The sequence below is a fragment of the Sinocyclocheilus anshuiensis genome, unplaced genomic scaffold (genome assembly GCF_001515605.1).
Source record: "Sinocyclocheilus anshuiensis isolate Anshui unplaced genomic scaffold, SAMN03320099.WGS_v1.1 scaffold415, whole genome shotgun sequence".
In the NCBI taxonomy this organism is placed as follows: domain Eukaryota; kingdom Metazoa; phylum Chordata; class Actinopteri; order Cypriniformes; family Cyprinidae; genus Sinocyclocheilus; species Sinocyclocheilus anshuiensis.
Window position 1 is genome coordinate 920,975 of NW_015552655.1, and position 20,755 is coordinate 941,729.

At 35.4% G+C, this 20,755-nt stretch overlaps 1 protein-coding gene across 1 annotated transcript in view; it reads right to left on the reverse strand.

Annotated features, from left to right (window-relative positions):
- Positions 1 to 19,117, reverse strand: part of LOC107667117 (ankyrin repeat and fibronectin type-III domain-containing protein 1-like) — a 95,660-nt gene extending 76,543 nt beyond the window's left edge. Inside the window, exons 1-4 of the mRNA XM_016458702.1 lie at positions 18,905 to 19,117; positions 14,330 to 14,394; positions 6,876 to 7,054; positions 4,912 to 5,135 (exon numbers count right to left, since the gene is read on the reverse strand). Coding sequence (XP_016314188.1) covers positions 4,912 to 5,135; positions 6,876 to 7,054; positions 14,330 to 14,379 — 453 coding nt within the window. The 5' untranslated portion in view covers positions 14,380 to 14,394; positions 18,905 to 19,117. The remainder of the gene's footprint in view (positions 1 to 4,911; positions 5,136 to 6,875; positions 7,055 to 14,329; positions 14,395 to 18,904) is intronic.
- Positions 19,118 to 20,755: the final 1,638 nt, after the last annotated feature.

Below are 20,755 nucleotides of genomic sequence, written 5' to 3' on the forward strand. Positions count from 1 at the left end.
CACCAAGAGCTTGTAACACTCCAAAGAGAAAGGAAAAAATGAAATCGCATCATATGACCCCTTTAATAAAAAAAAACAAGAAGATAAAATTTGAATTATCATTAGAATAGAGAGTGCTAGAGTTAGAGGGTCACATGAAGATGAAAGAGATGTGTTTTCAGCCGTTTCTTGAAAATATTAAGGACTCAGCTGCTTGGATTGAGCTGGGCAGGTCATTCCACCAGGAGGGAACAGTTAATGTAGAAGTCCATGAAAGTTTTATCATAGGTAGAATGCAAAATTTTTCAATACAAGCATTTCAGTCAAATGTAATTTATGCAATATTTCAAACCTTTAACGCACTTGGGAAAATCAACCCATGGCAACAGTTTAAAAGTAGCCCAATTCTGTGGAAAAAATGCAGACTTGGCAACCCTGCATCCAACAAGAGCTACCGGAGTCAGCTTTGACTGATCACAGGTCGAGAATAAGGAGTGATGACTGACAAGACCATGCTGGAGTATTTGCTGCTCATAAGATTCTGCGCTCATTGACAAATATCTGATCTTGTAAGATGTGCTTGCTCCCTTTACACAGAGTGCGTGTGATCACGAAATCGAAAGTGAAAGTAAACAGCGCAAACGCTCATTCAAAAATATTTAAATACACCGCATCCTAAGAGCGGCTCCCTGATGCACCAAAATTATATACAATATTAGAATGTTTAAAAGGAGTGGACATGAAAATCGCGGGAGTGAAACACATGTTGCGTGAGCAGGCGGCAATGGACAGAGATTCAGCGAGGATTCAGCAGATTTTTGTAGATCCAAAAAGAGGACATGTCCGGGGAAAAGAGGACGTATGGTCACCCTAGCTTTAGGCATTTTAATTTAAGAATGTTTAACTTAGCTAGCTAATGGTATCTACCTGCTGCCATCAGAGCAAGTGTAATTACTGCATTCACACGCTCCTCGGATGCTCTCACTTCCCGAGTTGTGCTTTTAAGTTGGAATGTGAAAACAACATGGACACTCTCGTTACTACAAAGATGTGTTGGATATGTATTATTAGAGCTTTCCGACTTGCGTTCGTGAATTTTCTCTGAAAATTATTTTTCACGTGCGGTGCCAGTGATCCTTACGTCCGTTTTCGGAGAACAAATATTTCAATCGATCGCTCAAGCATTTAAGTGGCACCGAAATGAGGCACCGAAATCTGCGTACTGATTCGGTTCTAGTACATACTGGTTACATAGGTACCGGTGCCATATTGGCACTGGGTTTCGGTACCCAACCCTACACATGACAGAAAAATAATGCAATAAAATGTTAAAATTGGTACCGGTGCCATATTGGCACCGGGTTTCGGTACCCAACCCTACTAAATTGAAATAAAAATAAAAGCTAAACAGAAAAATAAAAATACAAGCTAAACAAAAACCAATAAAATGACAAAAACATACCAAAATTACTTTAAAATAAAAAAAGTTATTTAAAAATATTAATAAATTGTATAATAATACTAAAACAACACTACCTTTATGCAGAACATAAATGTTTTAAAATATTTTTTAAACAAATATGTATTCAAATATTTTTTATTGTAATTTTGCGGTGAAATATGACCTGGACATGTATTTGTGAGAAACGAATACATTTTAATCCAGCCTGGATGCATGAGAACTGTAAAGTATCATTGCTGAATTTTATTAGTCATGAATAACCATTAAACATAATAATTATCATGATTTTCTTAGCTCTATTTCCCATGCAAACACAACTTTGAAATGCATACTATATGCATGTGCTCTATAAATGTATAATACAGAAACAAATCCAGCCTTACTGCATCACTGTGCATTAAATAAAACATCTGATTAATATATGACAAATACCTGCCATGAATATATTCATAATTAATTATTCAAACATCCTCCTGATGGACCCGCCGCTGTCATTTATCTCCACATACAGATCGAGCAGAACAAGTTCACTAGGAGTCCACAGACTGTGTCCAATCATCCAGCAGGCCATTCAAACGGGAGGCTAATGCACAGCGAAAAGCTTTTCCCAGCCATTTTCTCCAACAAATCTCTAGATTTGTTTGGCAGACAGCCAAAGCGCTGTTTATTTGTACAAATACTGTAACAACTAAGCTGTCTGAAAATAAAGCATTCTGCAACCCTGGAACCGTTTCTGAATGTGTCAGCGTGGTGAAAATTATTAAAGCATACAGTACAGGAAAAACAAAATAATCTGCTTACTGTACTATGACGCTCCTACACTGAAAATGAATGATTCAGGAGGAAATACACATATAAGAAGGGATGAGATGGTAGAGTAGTGGACTACTCATTCAACTTCGCAGTCCATCTCTGAATTCATCCCTTTTAAAGCCCCGCTGCTGCAGCCATCAAAGTGCTTTTCTAATAAATTGACCGTTTGCAACAATACATTTCGAGACAATTACTGTCTGACTTGATATTGCCTGCTGTGAGCAACATTTCTGTTTTTATCCATAGCCTGTACATCACCATTTGTGTGATGACTATGATGCTCTTGTGCTTATAATTATCTGTTATCTATCACTTACCGTATTGAAAGGCTGCGTGCAATATATTGCTAAAAAAACGAGTCTAATCCCTTAACCCGCTTAGTTATACAATATTAAGGAAGTTAAGACAATTAACCACACACAGACATCTTACCCCTAAACACAGACGACTCATTAGGTCCAGAGAAGAGCCCATCCTGGCAGTGAAACTCACACACAGTCTGGTTTTGTCTCCAGCTTTCTGAAGCCTCTCCTCATGTCAGGTTGCATTCGAACACCTGAGCCTCTATTACACGACGCAGGCAGGTAATGAGGGCTCGACTTTCATGCTATTATACACACTACATTAAATATTCATATGAAACCCTCTGTGTGCATTTTGAAACACAACTTTAGGGAATTACTTCAGCCAAAAATGAAAATTCTGCTCTTAGTTACTTTATGTATTTAATATAAGCCTCTTCTGCTCACGAAAGCTGCATTTATTTGATTAAAACTGCAGTAAAAACTGTAAAAATGTTAAATATTATTACATTTTAAAAGAACGGTTTTCTCTTTGAATATATTGTAAAATGTGATTTATTCATTCAAAGCTGAATTTTCAGCATAATTATTCCAGTCTTCAGTGTCACATGATCCTTCAGAAATCATTCTAATATGCTGATTTGCTGTTCAAATATTATAACTTATTTTTGGTACTCAATTATTAAAAATGGTTGTTATTATTATTATCAATGCTGAAAATATTTATATATTTGTGGTAACCAAGCTAATTTTTTTCAGGAGTCTTTGATGAACAAAGTTCAAAAGAACAGCATTTATTTTATTTAGAAATATTTTGCCAATAAATGTCTTTACTGTCACTTTTGATGCATTTAATGTGTTCTTGACAAATAAAAGTATTCATTTCTTGTTTTTTACTTACCCTAAACTTACAAAGTAGTGTATCAATGTTTATTGTAAATGTTTCTTGAGCAGCAAATCAGCATATTAGAATGATTTCTGAAGATCATGTGACACTGAAGACTGGAGTAATGATCCTGAAAACTCAGCTGCGCATCACAGGAATAAATTACATGTTAAACTATGTTAAAAAAGAAAACAGTTAAACAGTTAAAACTGGAATAGCATTTGGCAATTTTAGTGTATTTTTTAGATCAAATAAATGCACCCATGGTGAGCAAAAAAGACAAAAACATTTTGTCTTTCTAAAAAGTTTAAAAAACCTTAATCCAAGACTCAAATATCATTTGCGATTGCATTTAATTTCAAGTTCTTGCACCAGTTTGCATAAAATTACTTTTGAGCGCTTCAGCAAAGGAAAACTTTAGGGTTCCATAGAAATAAATAAACACAGAGTTTGAACAACATGAGGTTGAGTAAATAAAGACCACGTGTTCATTTCTGGGTGAGCTGTCACTTTAAAGGTGACATATCATGAAAATCTGACTTTTCCAGGTTTTAAGTGTTATAATCAGGTCCAAGGTGCATCTACCAACCAAGGAAACGTGAAAAAGATTAACCCAGTAATTTTGTTTTGGTAAGCCTTTTTCAGCAAGCGTCTGAGAAAACGAGCACGTCTGATTTCGCTCCCTTAGTGACGTGGCAAAGGGATCTCATTATAATATTACCGCCCCTTAATCTGTAAGTTTCCACCCATGGCGCCGTCATTTTGATTTTGCAAGCGACAACGGTGTGCCAGCTCTAATGCCATGGCGAAAGTTTGAGCAGAACATGCTAACTGTTCTGTCTTTGGCTGCACAGACGAGCACAGAACACTATTTACAGTCCCAGCCTCAGAGGAGACAAGAGAGCAGTGGATTTATTGATTTATTTACTGTATATTGCTGCTGCCACACAGATCTAAAATAAACATGTGATTTATTTCCCAGCTGTTTACCTTCACAGACATAATCGACTGTTTTTGTAACTCGTGTGTGTGTTTTTAACGTAAACTTGTGTGTGAATGAGAACTTAAGTTTAGTACTCACATGCTGTGACAGCTGCTTTCTGTCCGTGTGCCGTATATCAGAAGTTTAAACTCATATGGTTTAAAACTCATGATTTCAGCGCGATAAACATGACAATCAGAACCAAAACAGATGTTTTTAGCAGGTCCGAGCTGTAATGGCGCAGCTCTATTCTGGAAAAGGGGGCAGGGAGCAGCAGCTCATTTGCATTTAAAGAGACAGGCCTGAAAAACAGCTTGTTTCTGCTTCCACTCAAAATAGGCATTTTCAAAATGATATAATAAATGATCTGTTGAGTATTTTGAGCTGCAACTTCACAGACACATTCTGGGGACACCAGAGACTTATATTATATATTGTAAAAAGGGGCATAATATGTCTCCTTTAAAGAAACTAAGTTTCTACTCACAAACTTCCTCTTCAGTTTGACTTTGGGATCGGCGAAGCTCCTCCCCTCCGGCTGGGCGGGTTCAAACTCCGCCTCTCCCAGGTGATCATCGGCCGAGTTGCTTTTCCTCAGATACGCTGCCCGCCGCCGGAAATGTGAGAACGGCGACTGAGAGCGCGGCCGCGGGTCGACAGCACCCGGAGTCACGTCTGCCTCATTTTCATCTTCCAGCCGCCACATCTCGCCTGAGGACGGACAGACGGGCACGATTCTGATCACACATCACTGAAATATCACACACGGCATATTTAACCTTATTTCGCCGCTGGATATTCCCAGGCAGCCAGCTAGATCTGTGACTCTCAGATGAGGACGTTAGGAAGCTGTCAGGCTGCTGGAACAGAGTTATTCATGTTTATTAGACTTGAGTCAGTCAAATCTGGGTCAGAGTTTCTAGCAGATATTACGGCCCTCATTTGGCATGATCCCAACATAATGAGCACGTCAAACACGCTGAGGGAGACGGCTGGGATTCGGTGTGTGTGTGTTGAAACGGCACCATGCTCCTCTGTTGGCGATGACGGTTGCTAAGCAACTAGAATTGGGAGGAAGCCAAAGACTTTAGGTTTAACATTTGAGAGACAGTGAAAAAATCCTTCACAGAAGCTTTACACAAGAGCAGCTCAGCTGTGAGAATCAGGAGAAAAGCATGAGAAAGTGAGAGAGAGTGAGGGGGGGGTTGGCAGAGCAGTGCAGGCTGAAGTAAATATGGAGTACACACAGATGTAAAGTTCACACATGTTGTGAATGGAATGTGCCGCGTGGAAGCTTCCCGTTCCAGACGTCGTCCATTCACAACTACACTGCCAATTCTATCAATTCTGTCTCTGTCTCTCGCTCGCTCTCTGATGTTTTAATCACATTTTTTATTTTTGCTCAGTAGAGCAACTGATGGACAATTGTGCATTTAAATGCTGAAGCTATTCAGACTGAAAGAAAAGAGGATGAATCTTACAAAACCTATTGCATTCTAAAATCAAAAGAAAGAAACTAAAAATTATGTTTTGCATGAAGAAAATGCAGCCCATTTTTGGACCAATAAGAATTTCTGCATTGACATTTTCATGACAAATTTAGCTACTAATTCTTATCACTGTAATACAAAAAAAATGATAGAATTGAATGAAAAAAAAATATTAAAGCAATAAGATATATTTATTTAAAAATCTAATAAGAATTACAAAAGCACATACAATTATTAAAACTGAAAATATAAAAATAAAAGCCAATTCAAAATTTCTAAATCAAAAGCATCCTAAAATCAAAAGAAAGAAATCTCAAATTATATTTTAATTATAATATATTGACATTTTTAGCTACAAATTCACATTTCTGTAATGCAAAACACATGAATATTATAGTATATTATATATTATTGTAATGTGAAAACTTATATATATTATTTAATATAGTAGTATTTGATTTACTAACTTTAATTAATGCTGATTTAATTAACAAAATCAGCACATTATAGTAATTGTTATGAATGTAAAATGGGAATTAACATTAAGAATAAATGTAATTATTTTATAGAATTTAATAAAATATTAATATATATAATTATTTTATAATAATTAATATTATTATATAATTAATATATAATAATATATTAAATTGATATATAAAATTATTTTATATAATTTATAATATATAATTAATACAATATTTATAATGTATAATTTTTTTAAAGAATGCACAAAAATAGGTACTGGACTCATTTTTGAGGGGAATGAAAACATTGAAAACAAAATCTAAATGTTCTTAATTCAAAAGAACATTTTAATTTGATTTCAGGGTGAAATGTGAGCTTTCCATGAGATTCACCCAAGAACAGAGCTTTAATAAAACCAAGAGCAGAGTTCAATAACATATGTTTTGGCATCACGGCTGTGCAGTTGAAATAAACACAAACACACATGCAGTACCTGCAGGAGGCAGCGTACACGCTTCAAGACCACCAGGGCTGGAGGGAACACGCGGGCGCCGTTGACGTTCACAAATGTTCTCTGACTGCTGCACACGGACGGCGGCTGGGGACTGAGGGATGCTGGGTAATGTCCTGGATTTGGCCAAGAGAGGCCTCTGTAGCCGTCGCTCCAAAGACCTGGAGCACAAACAATCAGAACCAATAATACATCAATAATCAATCACAGTCCCATTCATTAAAATGCATGCATTTCTGAAATAAACTCAATAATAAAATAAACAATCAATTCCAAGCAATGCTTGTACTGCATAATGTTTAACAGTGTATGCATGTGTGTGGCTGTGTATTTGAACACTTAACTTGTGATGTTTTCTATGAGATCATTTATGCATTTGTTATTTATTGCTATGGTTTAATAATTAGTGCAACTATACTTAATGCATGGAATAAAGTAGTTTTAATGTGCCTCAAGACAATCACAGTGTAAAGTTTGCATGCATTACATGAACATGTTTGGATCGGTCTGTCTGTAAGGTTACAGTAATATTAAAAACATTCTTTTTTCAAGCGTGCAAGATGGAGAGTAACAGCGTGTGGAGATTTGGCTGCATTCACATGTGAATGTCTGGCAACGACGGAGCATCGAATTCCAAACTGCATGAGGAAATTCTACAGCAGAATGTGACGGCGTCTGTCTGTGATGTGAACAGGCATCGGGTTATGCAACACGATTTCCATCCAAAACACTGGAGTAAATCAAAGCTACCGCGCAAACAGAAGATGTTCTGCATTTTATAAAGTCCAGATACAACAATCTCGCTACAAAACATCCCAAAAACTACTGAAACACAGAAATGACAGAAAGCCACAGCGCAGATGTGAACAGCAGCTGCAGAGAGTTTGATTGAGGTCTTTGCCAATAAATATACTTCACTATTGATCAAATATTAAGGGCTGCATATGGTTTTCCCATCATTAGACAAGCTTAGTTAAACTATTCATTTAATAAAGCACTGGCTATGCAAAACTGACAAATGTTACAGTTTCCCATCAGCTTAGTTAAACTATTCATTTAATAAAGCACTGGCTATGCAAAACTGACAAATGTTACAATTGATGACATTAAATTTATCAAGACCATCCAGATCATATTATGGACTTGAATTAAATTTGAAGTAATAAAGAAAATGTGATTTAATTAATATTCACTAACGAGTTTAATAAAGAAAGAAGTTAAATACTAGAGCATACATTTTTAATACATGTTCCTGATCTTTTTGTGATTCATTGGTGTATGTAATTCCAAATTAAACAAGAAAAAATATTTGTCTTTGTAATATTTGGTCAAAATGTAATAACTTGCTCTGCCTCTGAAATAGTTTCTCTCTTTGGTTGACATCAGTGTTTTTCTAACTTCTCCCCTGCAAACACCTGGCTTGATTCTGGTTTTTCTGAGTTTTCATGATCCCATCAAATCAATGGAGAAAAACAAATCCTGACCTACATTTTTTTCTAATTTAATACCATGTTTCACTTGTTATATGTTCTTACAGAGCACAGACTTTAAAACGACAGAACCTGCAGATTTGTTACATTCAAGTAAAACTTAAAGCTAAAAATCATTTTTATTAATTGAAATATAGCTAAAAATAAAACAGATATTAGATGAAAAATGTAAACTTAAACTTTAACATTTTAAAAACTGCCTTGATTTTTAGGCAATATTCTTATTAAGAGAATTTAATGCAAAAAAAACATTACTGTAATGTGAGAAATTATATATTAATGTTTTATATGGCAGTATTTTGTTTTTCAATTAAAGAAAAACAAACTTAAATATTGTCTTGGTGAAAAACTGAAATAAAAAGTTGAAGCTGAAGTGCTGAAATTTCTAAAACTAAAGCTTAAATAAATAATAATAAAAGAATAAATCTAAATATAATTTTTTTTTAAATCTAAATTAATAATAATGACAAAAGCACACAACAAAATTACTAAAACTATAATAAATATAAAATATAAATAAAAGCAAATATAAAATATAAAAATAAAAGCTCATTCAAAATGATTATAAATACTATAACTGTATTTAAATAAAACTAATATAACACTAAGAATTGACTGAGAATTTCCAGCCACATATATGCTTTCATTCCATAAAAAAAAAAAAAAAGATTAATACATCCAAAATTTCTCCTAATGTGTTATCTCCTGCATCTCAAATATTTCTCCTGAGAAAAAAGCTCCAATAATCTCACATGTGAGTTTCAGATCAGATCAAATCTCAAAAACGTCTCAATTTGTGCTCAAATTTGCCAAGACAGCAAAGTCTGTGATCAAAAATAAAAGATTTCAATTCAATATGAACTCATCAGACATGATCTGAGCTGCTCCACATTCATTCACATTTACAGCTCTATACTCTTACTGTACAGTCTCACTGGTGTGCTTTTATTTCTCCAAAGGAATTTTACAAGAAAACCAGAACATAATGTAACATAAACACCTGAGCAAGACAAAGACACCAGACTGCATTCACAGATTTGATGTATGAGCATTCACACCTTTTCAAAGGTTGATGACTACAACATTCAGATGAGTCAGTTCTATCTCCACCAATCACAGTTCTCTGTCTGTTCCCTTCTTCTAAATTCTCTCCTTTCATTGGCTGCTCATTTCTCTTATCCCACCCAGTTCTGTCCGCACACTGACCAGATGATTTCTGCCCCATCCAGGTGAACTAACCGCACTTTAACCCTCCAGGACACACTACACACATCAAACACTGTTAGTCAAAAGAAAGAAGTCTCCGATTGTCCTTGAAGTCTTGATCATCCTCTATATTTATGCCTGATTTTTGAATGTGCTTGTCTTGTTTTAAGGTAATGCCACATGAAACATGTTATATGTCAGCATTACTATAGTATTAACCAAACACACCTGTCATTTTCAAAATAAAAGTCTGAAATCTCAGGCAGCAGGACACATATGTATCCATGCACACACAGAACACACACTCTTCGTGCTGTACACACTCTCAAACCGGGCTCTGATTTTGACGTACCTGGCCTCGGCTACCGTGCAGCAGTAACTGCCGCTGCGACGGCAGTCCCTCCGAGCCATGAACTCATCCCTGGAACGCCGACGATTAAAGTAATCCGTAAGTTTCCCAAAACTTGCCATTCTGTCCCTCGCGTGCGTGCGTGCATCCGCGTTCTGCTGTTATTCCACGAGTCATATGCTGTTATTTTTCTGTGTCATATTCCTTCACTCACATCCCCACGATTCCCACAGAAACAGCAGTGAACGCGGAGCAGCAGCAGTTGCTCGTTCACACGTTGAAAATAGCCACGCTTATAAACTTCCTTCAAAAGCAGTCTGTCGTGAGAGAGATGCAACGAGACGGACACGAGCGAGTTTAGTGTGTCTTTCAGCATTCTCCCTCCGGAGCATCATCAGTGCTGCGGCAACATCATCAGCATCCTGCGTCGCTCGCTCTCACCCAGCCTCTCTCTGGCTCTCTCTCTCTCTCTCTCTCTCGCTGTCTCATAAATGCGTGCCGAACGCTCTGAAAGAACTAATATGATCTAGAGCAGAGGAGGAGCAAAAAATGAATGAATAAAGACGAAAAAGGAATCAGAGAAAGGCAGTAACGCTGCTAGAATGAGTGATTTTTGCCAACTGTTCTGCATTCAGAACGACACATCTCTATTTGTGTGTGTGTGTGTGTGAATCCTGCTTTGATAAAGACGGCAGCCTGGGCTGCACTTCAGAGAGTGGAGTTCATAAAATCAATACGGGGATTACTGAGGACGGGAGAACATCGCTTGTCTTTTTGTGCTCCAGTTAATCTATTACATCCCTTTTTTCTTTAACTTCTTGGATGGATATTGAAAGTAAATTAAAATGCAACGTAAAAGATGAAAAAAGGTAAAAGATTGCATCATCAGCTGGCCCATTTTTGCCTGCTGCAAGCAAAACCGAGCATATATATTGCACATTCATGGCAGATTTACAGGGTTGTGTCCACCGCTCTCATTGAGAATAAATTGTGTTCTAGCATGCTACTTTGTCCAGCATATTTTCCTCCCCGCAGCATCTCGCTTCTGCTGCTGTCTGCGGTTTTGCTCTCCTGATAGAAGCTAAATATGGTGGGGATGGATGTAACAGAGTGTACAATACAGGTCATGTTAATCGAGGGAGTGAAATCAACCAAACTAAGAAAACGCAATGAAACGCACCAAAGCAAAGCCCAATCATTATGGATTAATTTAAGTCAGGTCTGCGTGACTTCATTGCAAGACTCTTGCTTACTGACAGTATAAAGGTTCTGCACTGTTTTCATTTTCAATGCAGTTTTAGTCATTTTAACAGACAGATCACCCAAAATTAATATTCTGTCATTATTTTTTCCAAACATAACCTCATTCCAAACACATATGACTAAATTAAAACAGATTCAGTGCCATTTCTTTTAAATTGCATGAAAATTGGTGAAAAGGGAAAAAGGGTCATGACAATTTCCATTTTTGGGTAACCTCACTAAAAATTATATATACACTAGCATTTAAAAGTTTGAGGTCAGTAAGAAATTAATACTTTTATTCAGCAAGGATGCATTAAATTGATCAAAAGCGAAAGTAAATACATTTACAGTGTTAGAAAAAATGTATTTCATATTTTAAGTGCTGTTCTTTTGACATTCCTATTCATAAAAAAAATCCTGAAAAATGTGTCATGGTTTCTTCAAAAATATTCAGCAGCACAACAGTTTTCAACACTGATAATAATCAGAAATGTTTGAAATATTTGAGCAGCAAATCAGCTGACACTGAAGACTAGACTAATGATGCTGAAAATTCAGCTTTGATCACAAGAATAAATTACATTTGACAATATATTCATATAAAAAAAGCAATTTTAAATTGTAAAAATATTTCATAATATCTTCTGAATTTTTAAACAAATAAACCCAGCCTTGGTGAGCAGAAGAGACTTACTGACCTCAAACAGTAGTATATATGAAATGGACAATACAGCATGAAATAGCTTGCAATGCATTAGGCTATATGAATTCGTAAACTAGGAATTAGGTGGGTATTTGCAATAAAAGCATCACGCTTTTCAGAGTTCATGAGCGCACAAAATAGAAACGTGTGAACATCACAGAGAAGGGCTCTGAGCATGTGTCATACATCTCGGGTTAAAAAAAAACATGCTGGTAACAACAATAGAGATGATGATGGTGATATCTGCTGCCTTTGGGAGAAACATCAAAAATAGCACATGTGTGTCATGACCTGACTGCAGCGATCAATACAGCTTCATAACACAGCTGTGATCATATTTTGCGTTTGTTAGTGTGCTAACCTGACCCTCTCATATCAAACATCCAACCCTCTGCAAAATGAAAATGATATTTCATCTGACACTAGCTTGTCTGTGCATCACGACCAGCACAACACAGCAGCACTGATTTGACCAATGATGTGAGTTTGGGGAGGGACTAACCATTTGTCCGACCAATGAGAGAAGTGCAGAATGTTAGGGAAACTATCTACTGTTTTTAGAATTCTATTTAGAGTCACTGCAATTTTAAAAAACACAACATCACTGGCTGTTGAAATTAATTAATGTGTGGAATACTAATGTAACAAAAAAACTTTCAAATATTAGTACATATATAAGCATTTTGACTGACGATTGCAATGACTGCATGTTTATGACAAAAGTAGCACATCATATTCTCTGCATACAGAAAATGTGCATACTGAGCACAACATAAATACTGCATACTAGGGGTCGACCGATTATCGGCGCCGATATTAAACATTTTTATGATTATCGGTAATTTTCAAAACCAATTCGCCGATAAAATAACTTAATTTTGAAACGTGCTATTTGGCTTTGATGCAGCCTGTCAGAACTCACCACCACGCGATTTATCGTGCAGCCCTAATATATATATACATATATATATTATTTTTTATTTTATTTTTTTAAAGAGATTAATACTTTTATTCAGCAAGAACACATTAATTAGATCTAAAGTGAGAATAAAGACATTTAAAATGTTACAATAGACTTCCATTTCAAATTAATGTTTTGTTCTTTCTATTCATCAAAAAAATCCTGAAAAAAAGTTTCCACAAAAATATGAAGCAGCACAACTGTTTTCAACATTTATAACAATAAGAAATGTTTCTTGAGCAGCAAATCATTTGGCTTTGATGCAGCCTGTCAGAACTCACCACCACTCTGTGGCCTAAAGCAATCTCCGCTTTATTAAGCCGCAAAAATACTATTTAAATATTAATCCTGCATGTTCTGCGTGTCTCTGTGTATGTAAATGGCACAGACGCGCGGTTTTGTTTTCTACACAGAAAGTGTGTGACGCTCGTGTGATTTCAGCTTCTGTCGTCTCACTACATGTGGACATAAATACATGAACAACATCTCCAGAACTGCCCCGACTCCCTCTGAGAGTCACTTCATGATCATTTGACAGTTTAATTTTGGCATACATATGCAAATTCATTCTCTGCCAGCAGGAGGCGCTGTTGGAGTGGTAGAGATCGAGGTTTCCCCGGTAACGCTGTACACAAAGCAGCGCTCTGCTCACAAACGCTGCTTTATCAGATATTACATGCAAGATGAAATGCAAAATACCATCCAAAATTTTCTGAATAGTCGGGTTCCTTCAGAAATACAGTGATATAAAAACACCCGCATCGGGTTTCAATTTTGAAACGTGCAGTGCTCATGTTTATTCAACGAAGTCAAAGCCTTTTGGAAAATCTATTTGTGGCGGTCAGTTCTGATATTGTGGCGGGCGCCACAAATAAATCAATGTATGGGAAACACTTACATACTGTACATAGGCTACAGAAACTTAAAAGTTCCTCATGACAACCCGTCAAAAAGCTTTGATCACAGGAATAAATTACATTTTACACATAGAAAACAGCTATTTTTAAATTGTAATAATATTTCATAATATAACTGTTATTGTATTTTTGATTAAATAAATGCAGCTTTGGTGAGTAGAAGAGACTCTTTTAAACAGCACAAATAGTGTCGAGTTGTGATCAAACCATATGGGTTACTAGTACTAAAAGGAGAATTAACTGATGGATGATATATGATACAGGCCAATGCCATTTAAATGAAGATGCCCACATGTTCACTTAAACTCAGTTGATATTTTTACACAATATTTAATTGAAATACACACAAAAGCAAATTGGTAGGTTTTGAAACAGACAGATGGGAGGGTTAATATTCCTTTTAATCAGCCAATTCTGATCATCTCAACATGGCCAAATATTGGCTGATTTATTGGCGTCTGAATAGTCGTCTAAAAGCACAGTACATCAAGGCCTGTCTTTAGGGCTTTTAAACAAAATGAATATTGATGTTCGTGTTAATGAAATGCAAAACGTGAAGACTTACTCCATCAGCGTGTCCGTACTGAATACATCAGCATAACAGCCTGCGAACATCACGCCAGACACATCCTGAGAGAAACACAGACACATACGGTTAGATACTGTGGTGCAGTATGATATACATAATACTATTACAACAATTATTACAACTTTTTAAAAAAAAAAGTTTCTAGTGTCACATAGGCCGAGTGGTGTGGATTACTTGTGTATTATTGTGATGTTTTATCAGATGTTTGGACTCTCATTCTGACTGAATCTCACTGAATCTACATATGGGCTGCAGTGGGTGGGATGATGATGAATGAATGGTAGGGGGAGCTAAAGCCAATATTGTCACCTTTAACCAGCTTCAACTCACGAAACGCTGTGCCTCATCGTATGACGCCAGAAGTGTTTCCCTTTATAGCCATGATGGGTTTTAAAATCAAACACTAATGAGATGACACTCAGTCTGGGACTGTGATGCCCTCAGGAAGTGCGTGCATCATTTCAGCAAAATGACATTAGCACTTCCTGTTGAACAGAATTATTTTCACCACTGTTCGTCAATATTGCGTCAATAAATTTGAGCTTAATTAGGCATCTCAGTAAAGGGTCTGAATATTTACGTAAATTAGAGAAAATCAAAGAAAGGTAGCCTGTTTTTTATGGATGCACATTTTATGGCAGATACTGATGAGCAATGTTCTTGTTATGCATGATAATTAACCAATATAATGAGAGACATTATGTCTGTTTTAAACCAAAAATACCAGAAACATGCACGTCAAGTGAAATAAGGCATTAAAACAAATGTAGAAAAAAGTTTAATGTATACTACCAATCAAAGTTAGATATATATGCACACGGTTAGGATTTCAGCTTCTGTTCGTGTTTACACACAGGAAAAGAGGAATCATCACTAGAGTTGTTCCTCTTCACCTTTAAATGTTGTTTGTAACCAATTAGTTTGGTTTTCCAATCTAATCAACCTGAAAAACACAACTCTGCTGATAATCAGGAACACTTTTGATTACACTGAATAGGACAAAGTGGACAGTCTCATCTGGGAAAGATACTGAATTTAAACACATGAACCTTTAGTACAGGAAACTATAGAAACTTGCTTACTAAAAAAAAACATTTTTCCATACAATTCTGTGTTTCTATCTCACAAATGAAGAATTATTCTTACAAATTCTGAGAAGAAATTCCTGAATTGCAAGATATAAATTCATAATTGTGAACTATAAATGCAGAATTGCAGGATATAAACTTGCAATTCTTAGAAAAAAGAATTGTGAGATAAAAAGTTGAAATTACCTTTTTTATTGTGGGAAAAAAAATTCAAGATGGAAACTAAGAATTTAGAGTAAAAAATCTAATTTGCAAGATAAAAACTCAAAATTGTGAGATATAAATGCAGATTTGAGAGATATAAATGCTGAATTGAGAGATATAAACTTCACAAATTACATTTTGACGAAAAAGTCACAATTACATTTTTTATTGTGAATAAACAGAATTGCGAGATATAATCTAAGAATTTCAAGATGTAAACTCAGAACTGCAAGCAAAAAAGTCAGAAAACCTTTTTGCAAAACCTTATTGAATTGATGTAAACTACAAAAAAAACTGCAAGATTAAAAACTTGTAAGATATTAAAGTGAAATTCAGAGAAAAAATCAGAACATTGAGATTTAAAAAACTGCAATTAACTTTTTTAATGCAAAAAAAAAAAGCAGAATTGCAAGCAAGATATAAACTCTGAATACAGAGAAAAGAGAATTTAAGATATAATCTCAGAATTTCAATATGTAAACTCGCAACTCTGAGAAAAAAAGAATTGCGAGAAAGTAAAAAAGGTTATAATCTTACTGCAAAATGTAAACTCAATTGCAAGAAAGTGAAAATTGAGGTTACGTCTTACAATTCTGAAAAAAGTCTGAACTGTGAGACAAACTCAGAATTGTGAGGAAAAAAAGTCTTAAGTGTGAGATAAATAGTCACAATTACCTTTTTAATTGCAAAGAAACAACTGCGAGATGTAAACTACAAATTCAGAGTAAAAATCAAGAGATAAGAACTCAGAACTGTGAGATATAAACTTGAAATTCAGAGAAAAAAAGTCAGAATTGTGTGAGAAAAAAATTGCAATTACTTCTTTATTACGAAAACATAAATTGTGAGATGCAAACTTGAAATTCAGAGAAAAAAGTCAGAAATGTAATATACAATCTCAGAATTAAGATGTAAACTTGCAGTTGCAAAAAAGCCAGAATAGTGACAAAGTCTCAAATCCCGCAAATCTGAAAAAAGTCTGAACTGTGAGACATAAAATGTCGCAATTACCTTTTTATTTTTTATCCTGTGGCAGAAACAGGCTTCCATAGGAAACAGCTTTGTACCATCATGCATGCTTTTCTGGTAGGAAATCTCACATCCTGGATGTTGCATCATTGTGTGTGTGTTTAACGTAAGCCCTACAGAAGCCGCCAGCCGTCGTATTCCAGCGTCTCTACAAGTTCAAACAGAGTCGCAGCTCGACATGCACAGATGCTCCTGGCATGACTGCAACTTCATCATCATATGCTTTACAAATCTCTCAATCAAACCATCACCCGCGTTAACCTTCCGCTGATATTTACTGGATAATGTAATTCCTGTGAGTCACCCACCTGACAACTCATCACAACCTCCCTCAACGTTCACCTTCCCCGCGCCTCTGACTCACTTCTCTGAATGTCAGCGGGAAATAAAAGAGTCCACTTCACCATCCATGTAATGATTCACAAGCTGAACAGAATGACTTGGGGAAATGACACGCTTCATAGCAGCTCATTTCCTGTGGAACTGGACAAATGCATTTCAATCCAAACATCTCCCACTCACAAACACACACACACTTTGGGATCCATCTGTTAAACTCACAAGCAACAATAGAGGCCCTTTCCTTTAGCCATTACGGGCATATAATAGTGTGTGTGTGTGTGTGTGTGTGTGTGTGAGAGAGCATCCTTTTCCTGACCCTGCTGTATACAGGACACACCTTACCATCAGACTTCCTCACACTCGCAACCTGCGATTCCACTCACCCAAACACACACACACACACTCAATGTTTACTTTTTATAAATAGGAACATCATAGACTTTTATGATTTCTGACTTCTATGAACTGTTGTTTTTACATGCGGTTCAATGACGTGACACACATTTTATTGTCTAGATCTATTAAGTCAACTACATTTTTTTTGTTTGTTCTTTGTTACAATACAATAAATACATTACAATAAAGACATGGAAAATGCGGTGCACCACCAAGAATAAAATGTATTGAATACCATGAACATGTTTTCAGTTTCTGAACTAAAAATCATTTTGATATGTTTCATAGGGTTTAAAATTAAAATGTCTAGGATATATACACTGTCTGAGGATTGTAAAAGAAAAATTGTCTCATTGAAAGCTGAAAATCTTGAAAGCAAATGTTGGCATTACTTGGCATAATTTTAAAAAACAATTAATTATTATAATTTTTAAAAAAATTAAATAAGCACGAAGAAGCAATTTTGTTTGAAATTAATAATCACATTTGGTAAAACTTTTCCCCGAATTAGGTTTAATGTGTGATATGGTCAACATAAAGGAAGCCATTTTGATGTCATGTGACAAGAAAATCATTAAATATAATCTTGACAACACAGAGAGTTTATTAAACAGAAAGAAAGAAAGACAGAAAGAAAGAATAATTTGGCCTTTCTATGAATAGGCACATTTTGTTCAAGTCAAATGGAGTAACAAGAAAATTCATTAATATTTGTGATTGATATGCATGATATAAAATACTTGAGAAGAGTTTTAAAAATTGTAACCTAATAATAATAATAATAATAATAATAATAATGAATATTAATTCAGTCACATGTTCCAACATGCAATGAAAAAACTTGAGAATCACTCGTCATTTCATAAAAAAATATATAAAACAAACCTACACAATATACATTGATAAAAAATACAAATATGAAATATTTATAAATGAAACATGAATAAAAATAGATTTTTTTTTATTATTTCTCCTCATCTTAGATATCTTTATTTGTTATTGATCTTTATAGATTATGACTACAAACTGAAACTGCATATATATATATATATATATATATATATATATATAACAAAAACTAAAATAAAACCACACACACACACACACACACACATATATATATACATATATATATATACACATATACAAACATCACACGCACTCACATACAAACACATAACACAAACACATTCTTACTGACATAAACACACAAAACCCTTCAGAACTGCCAAAAAAATCCTCAAAATTATTAAAAAATGTGGTTTCTTTACAAATGAACTTCATTTGTATTGGTGTCTGTCTGGAAAGGTGAACTCAAAGCGACATCTGATCGCCATGACAACCGCTGAACCTGAGCGCGCAAAACAAAAACCTGCTCAAAACCCAAACCAAATAAACATACTAAACCAGCTTCAGTTCGGTAACACAACACCCACAGTCGAGCACAACAAACACAGTCAGTCAGATGAACGTCTGCTAAACACACGCGTACCTTCAACACAAAGAAGTCGCTGAGTTTCCCAAACTCCGAACGCCTCAGTCAAACTGCACTCCTCCAGAGTCTCGGGTCTGATTTTCCTCTCATCGCTCTTGAGTCTCTTCTGATTTCATCGATGAAAACACAAAGCACCGGTCTCGCTGGGATCTAATTGTCCACTCGCTTATTGTCTGTGTCTCTAAACAGTGAGCTGCCTACCGAGGCTACATTTTGGGCATCAAATGTTACTAATAATAACCGTTTCCTTTGTGCCACAAACCGCTCTTCCTGTAGGGGGCTCGCAGCCTGCAGATCTCCAGATGATTTGAGCTTTTTGAGACGTTAGTACACTTAAAAGTGCATTCGTTTGAATATCATTATTAAAAAAAAAATCATATATCATATCTAAACGAAGATCCGCCGCTCTATAAAATCATTTTAAAACCTAGCGCATTTTGAACTGCGCTGCGAAAAGTAACGGCTATCACGTGATGACGTCATCGGCTTGCGTCTTCACAGTTAATCTTATGAAACACATTATTTTAATTTACAAAAACAAAGAAGGTCTTAAATTTATTTTTACTTGTCTATTAATATGAAATTTTTATTATATTATATTATTTTTAAAATGTGTATAAGTAGTATTTATAAAGTTTTAGCTTTTAGTTTTGGATCTGTTTTTAGTTGTTTTAATACTACAATTGATTGCTTCTGTTGTCCTCATTTGTAACTCGCTTTGGATAAAAGCGTCTGCTAAATGACTAAATAAATAAATAAAATAAAATATTCCGCAATGACATGCAATGTTTAATATATTATGTAGGCACTAGTGTTTATGTGTTGTTATATCAATAAAAATCGGCGGTCTTGATAATACTACCTTTATCAGACTTTAATTAAATAGAAAGTACACATAGAAAATTATTATTTAATAGACCGATCGTACCTGACCAATAAGGATCAATCCTGGTCCATTAAGCCCCGCCCACGGCGTGCTTTATTGTCAGGTTACCTGCCGTTCCAGCTGTTTAAGTGATTTCTGTGGGATTTAAAACTCGAGCCGTGTGTGTCTCATTCACGCATATTTCACGCATAAAATTCGATTTTTGTCATGTCTCGGCTCATTTTAATTAGATGTGACACGTTCAAACGAGTTTCGGTTCATAACAAAAGAACACGTTCATCCAAATTAAGGGAGGGTTTTAATTATTATCATTTAATGACAGGCCCTTGAAATATGGCCAATTGTTCAATTAAAGGCACTTATAGAATTCTTGAAATGTAGACTTTATCAAGTTATTTGTCATCACAACCTAACAAACAAACATCAGACATCTATCAGATATTTCAAATATTCTGTCAGAGCCAAATCTGAAGTTTTGCCTATGAAATATTCTTTAAAAATAGTATTTAAAATGGCATGGCACACATTAATGGTAAATTCAGAATGTGATTTTTAAAGTTCCTAGGTTCAAAATAGACTTTTATAAATAGTATTATTTATATTTTTCTTACAGAGGGAACATGGGAGAGAACCCCAAAATAGGAAACAAACCAAAAATATTGGAGGGAGAAACCCAAACTAGAGAAATCCTGGCACATGTAATATTTCCTGAAACATGTGATGTACAAGCACAAATGCAGCGGGTGACACGGAATTACTGGGATTAAATCTGTTCACATGCTGCTATAAGAACAGACTGGGGGATATTGTGAATGTATGACAAATGCCACTGAAACTGGGAAGTTTGGGTTTTCTTCCCCCTCCCACCCCCCATGCACACCGCCAAGATTTGGTGCCAGTTGCATAAACTCCTTAGACTAGTCTGAAAAATTAGTCATCTCATTTTTTTCCAAGACTTTTTA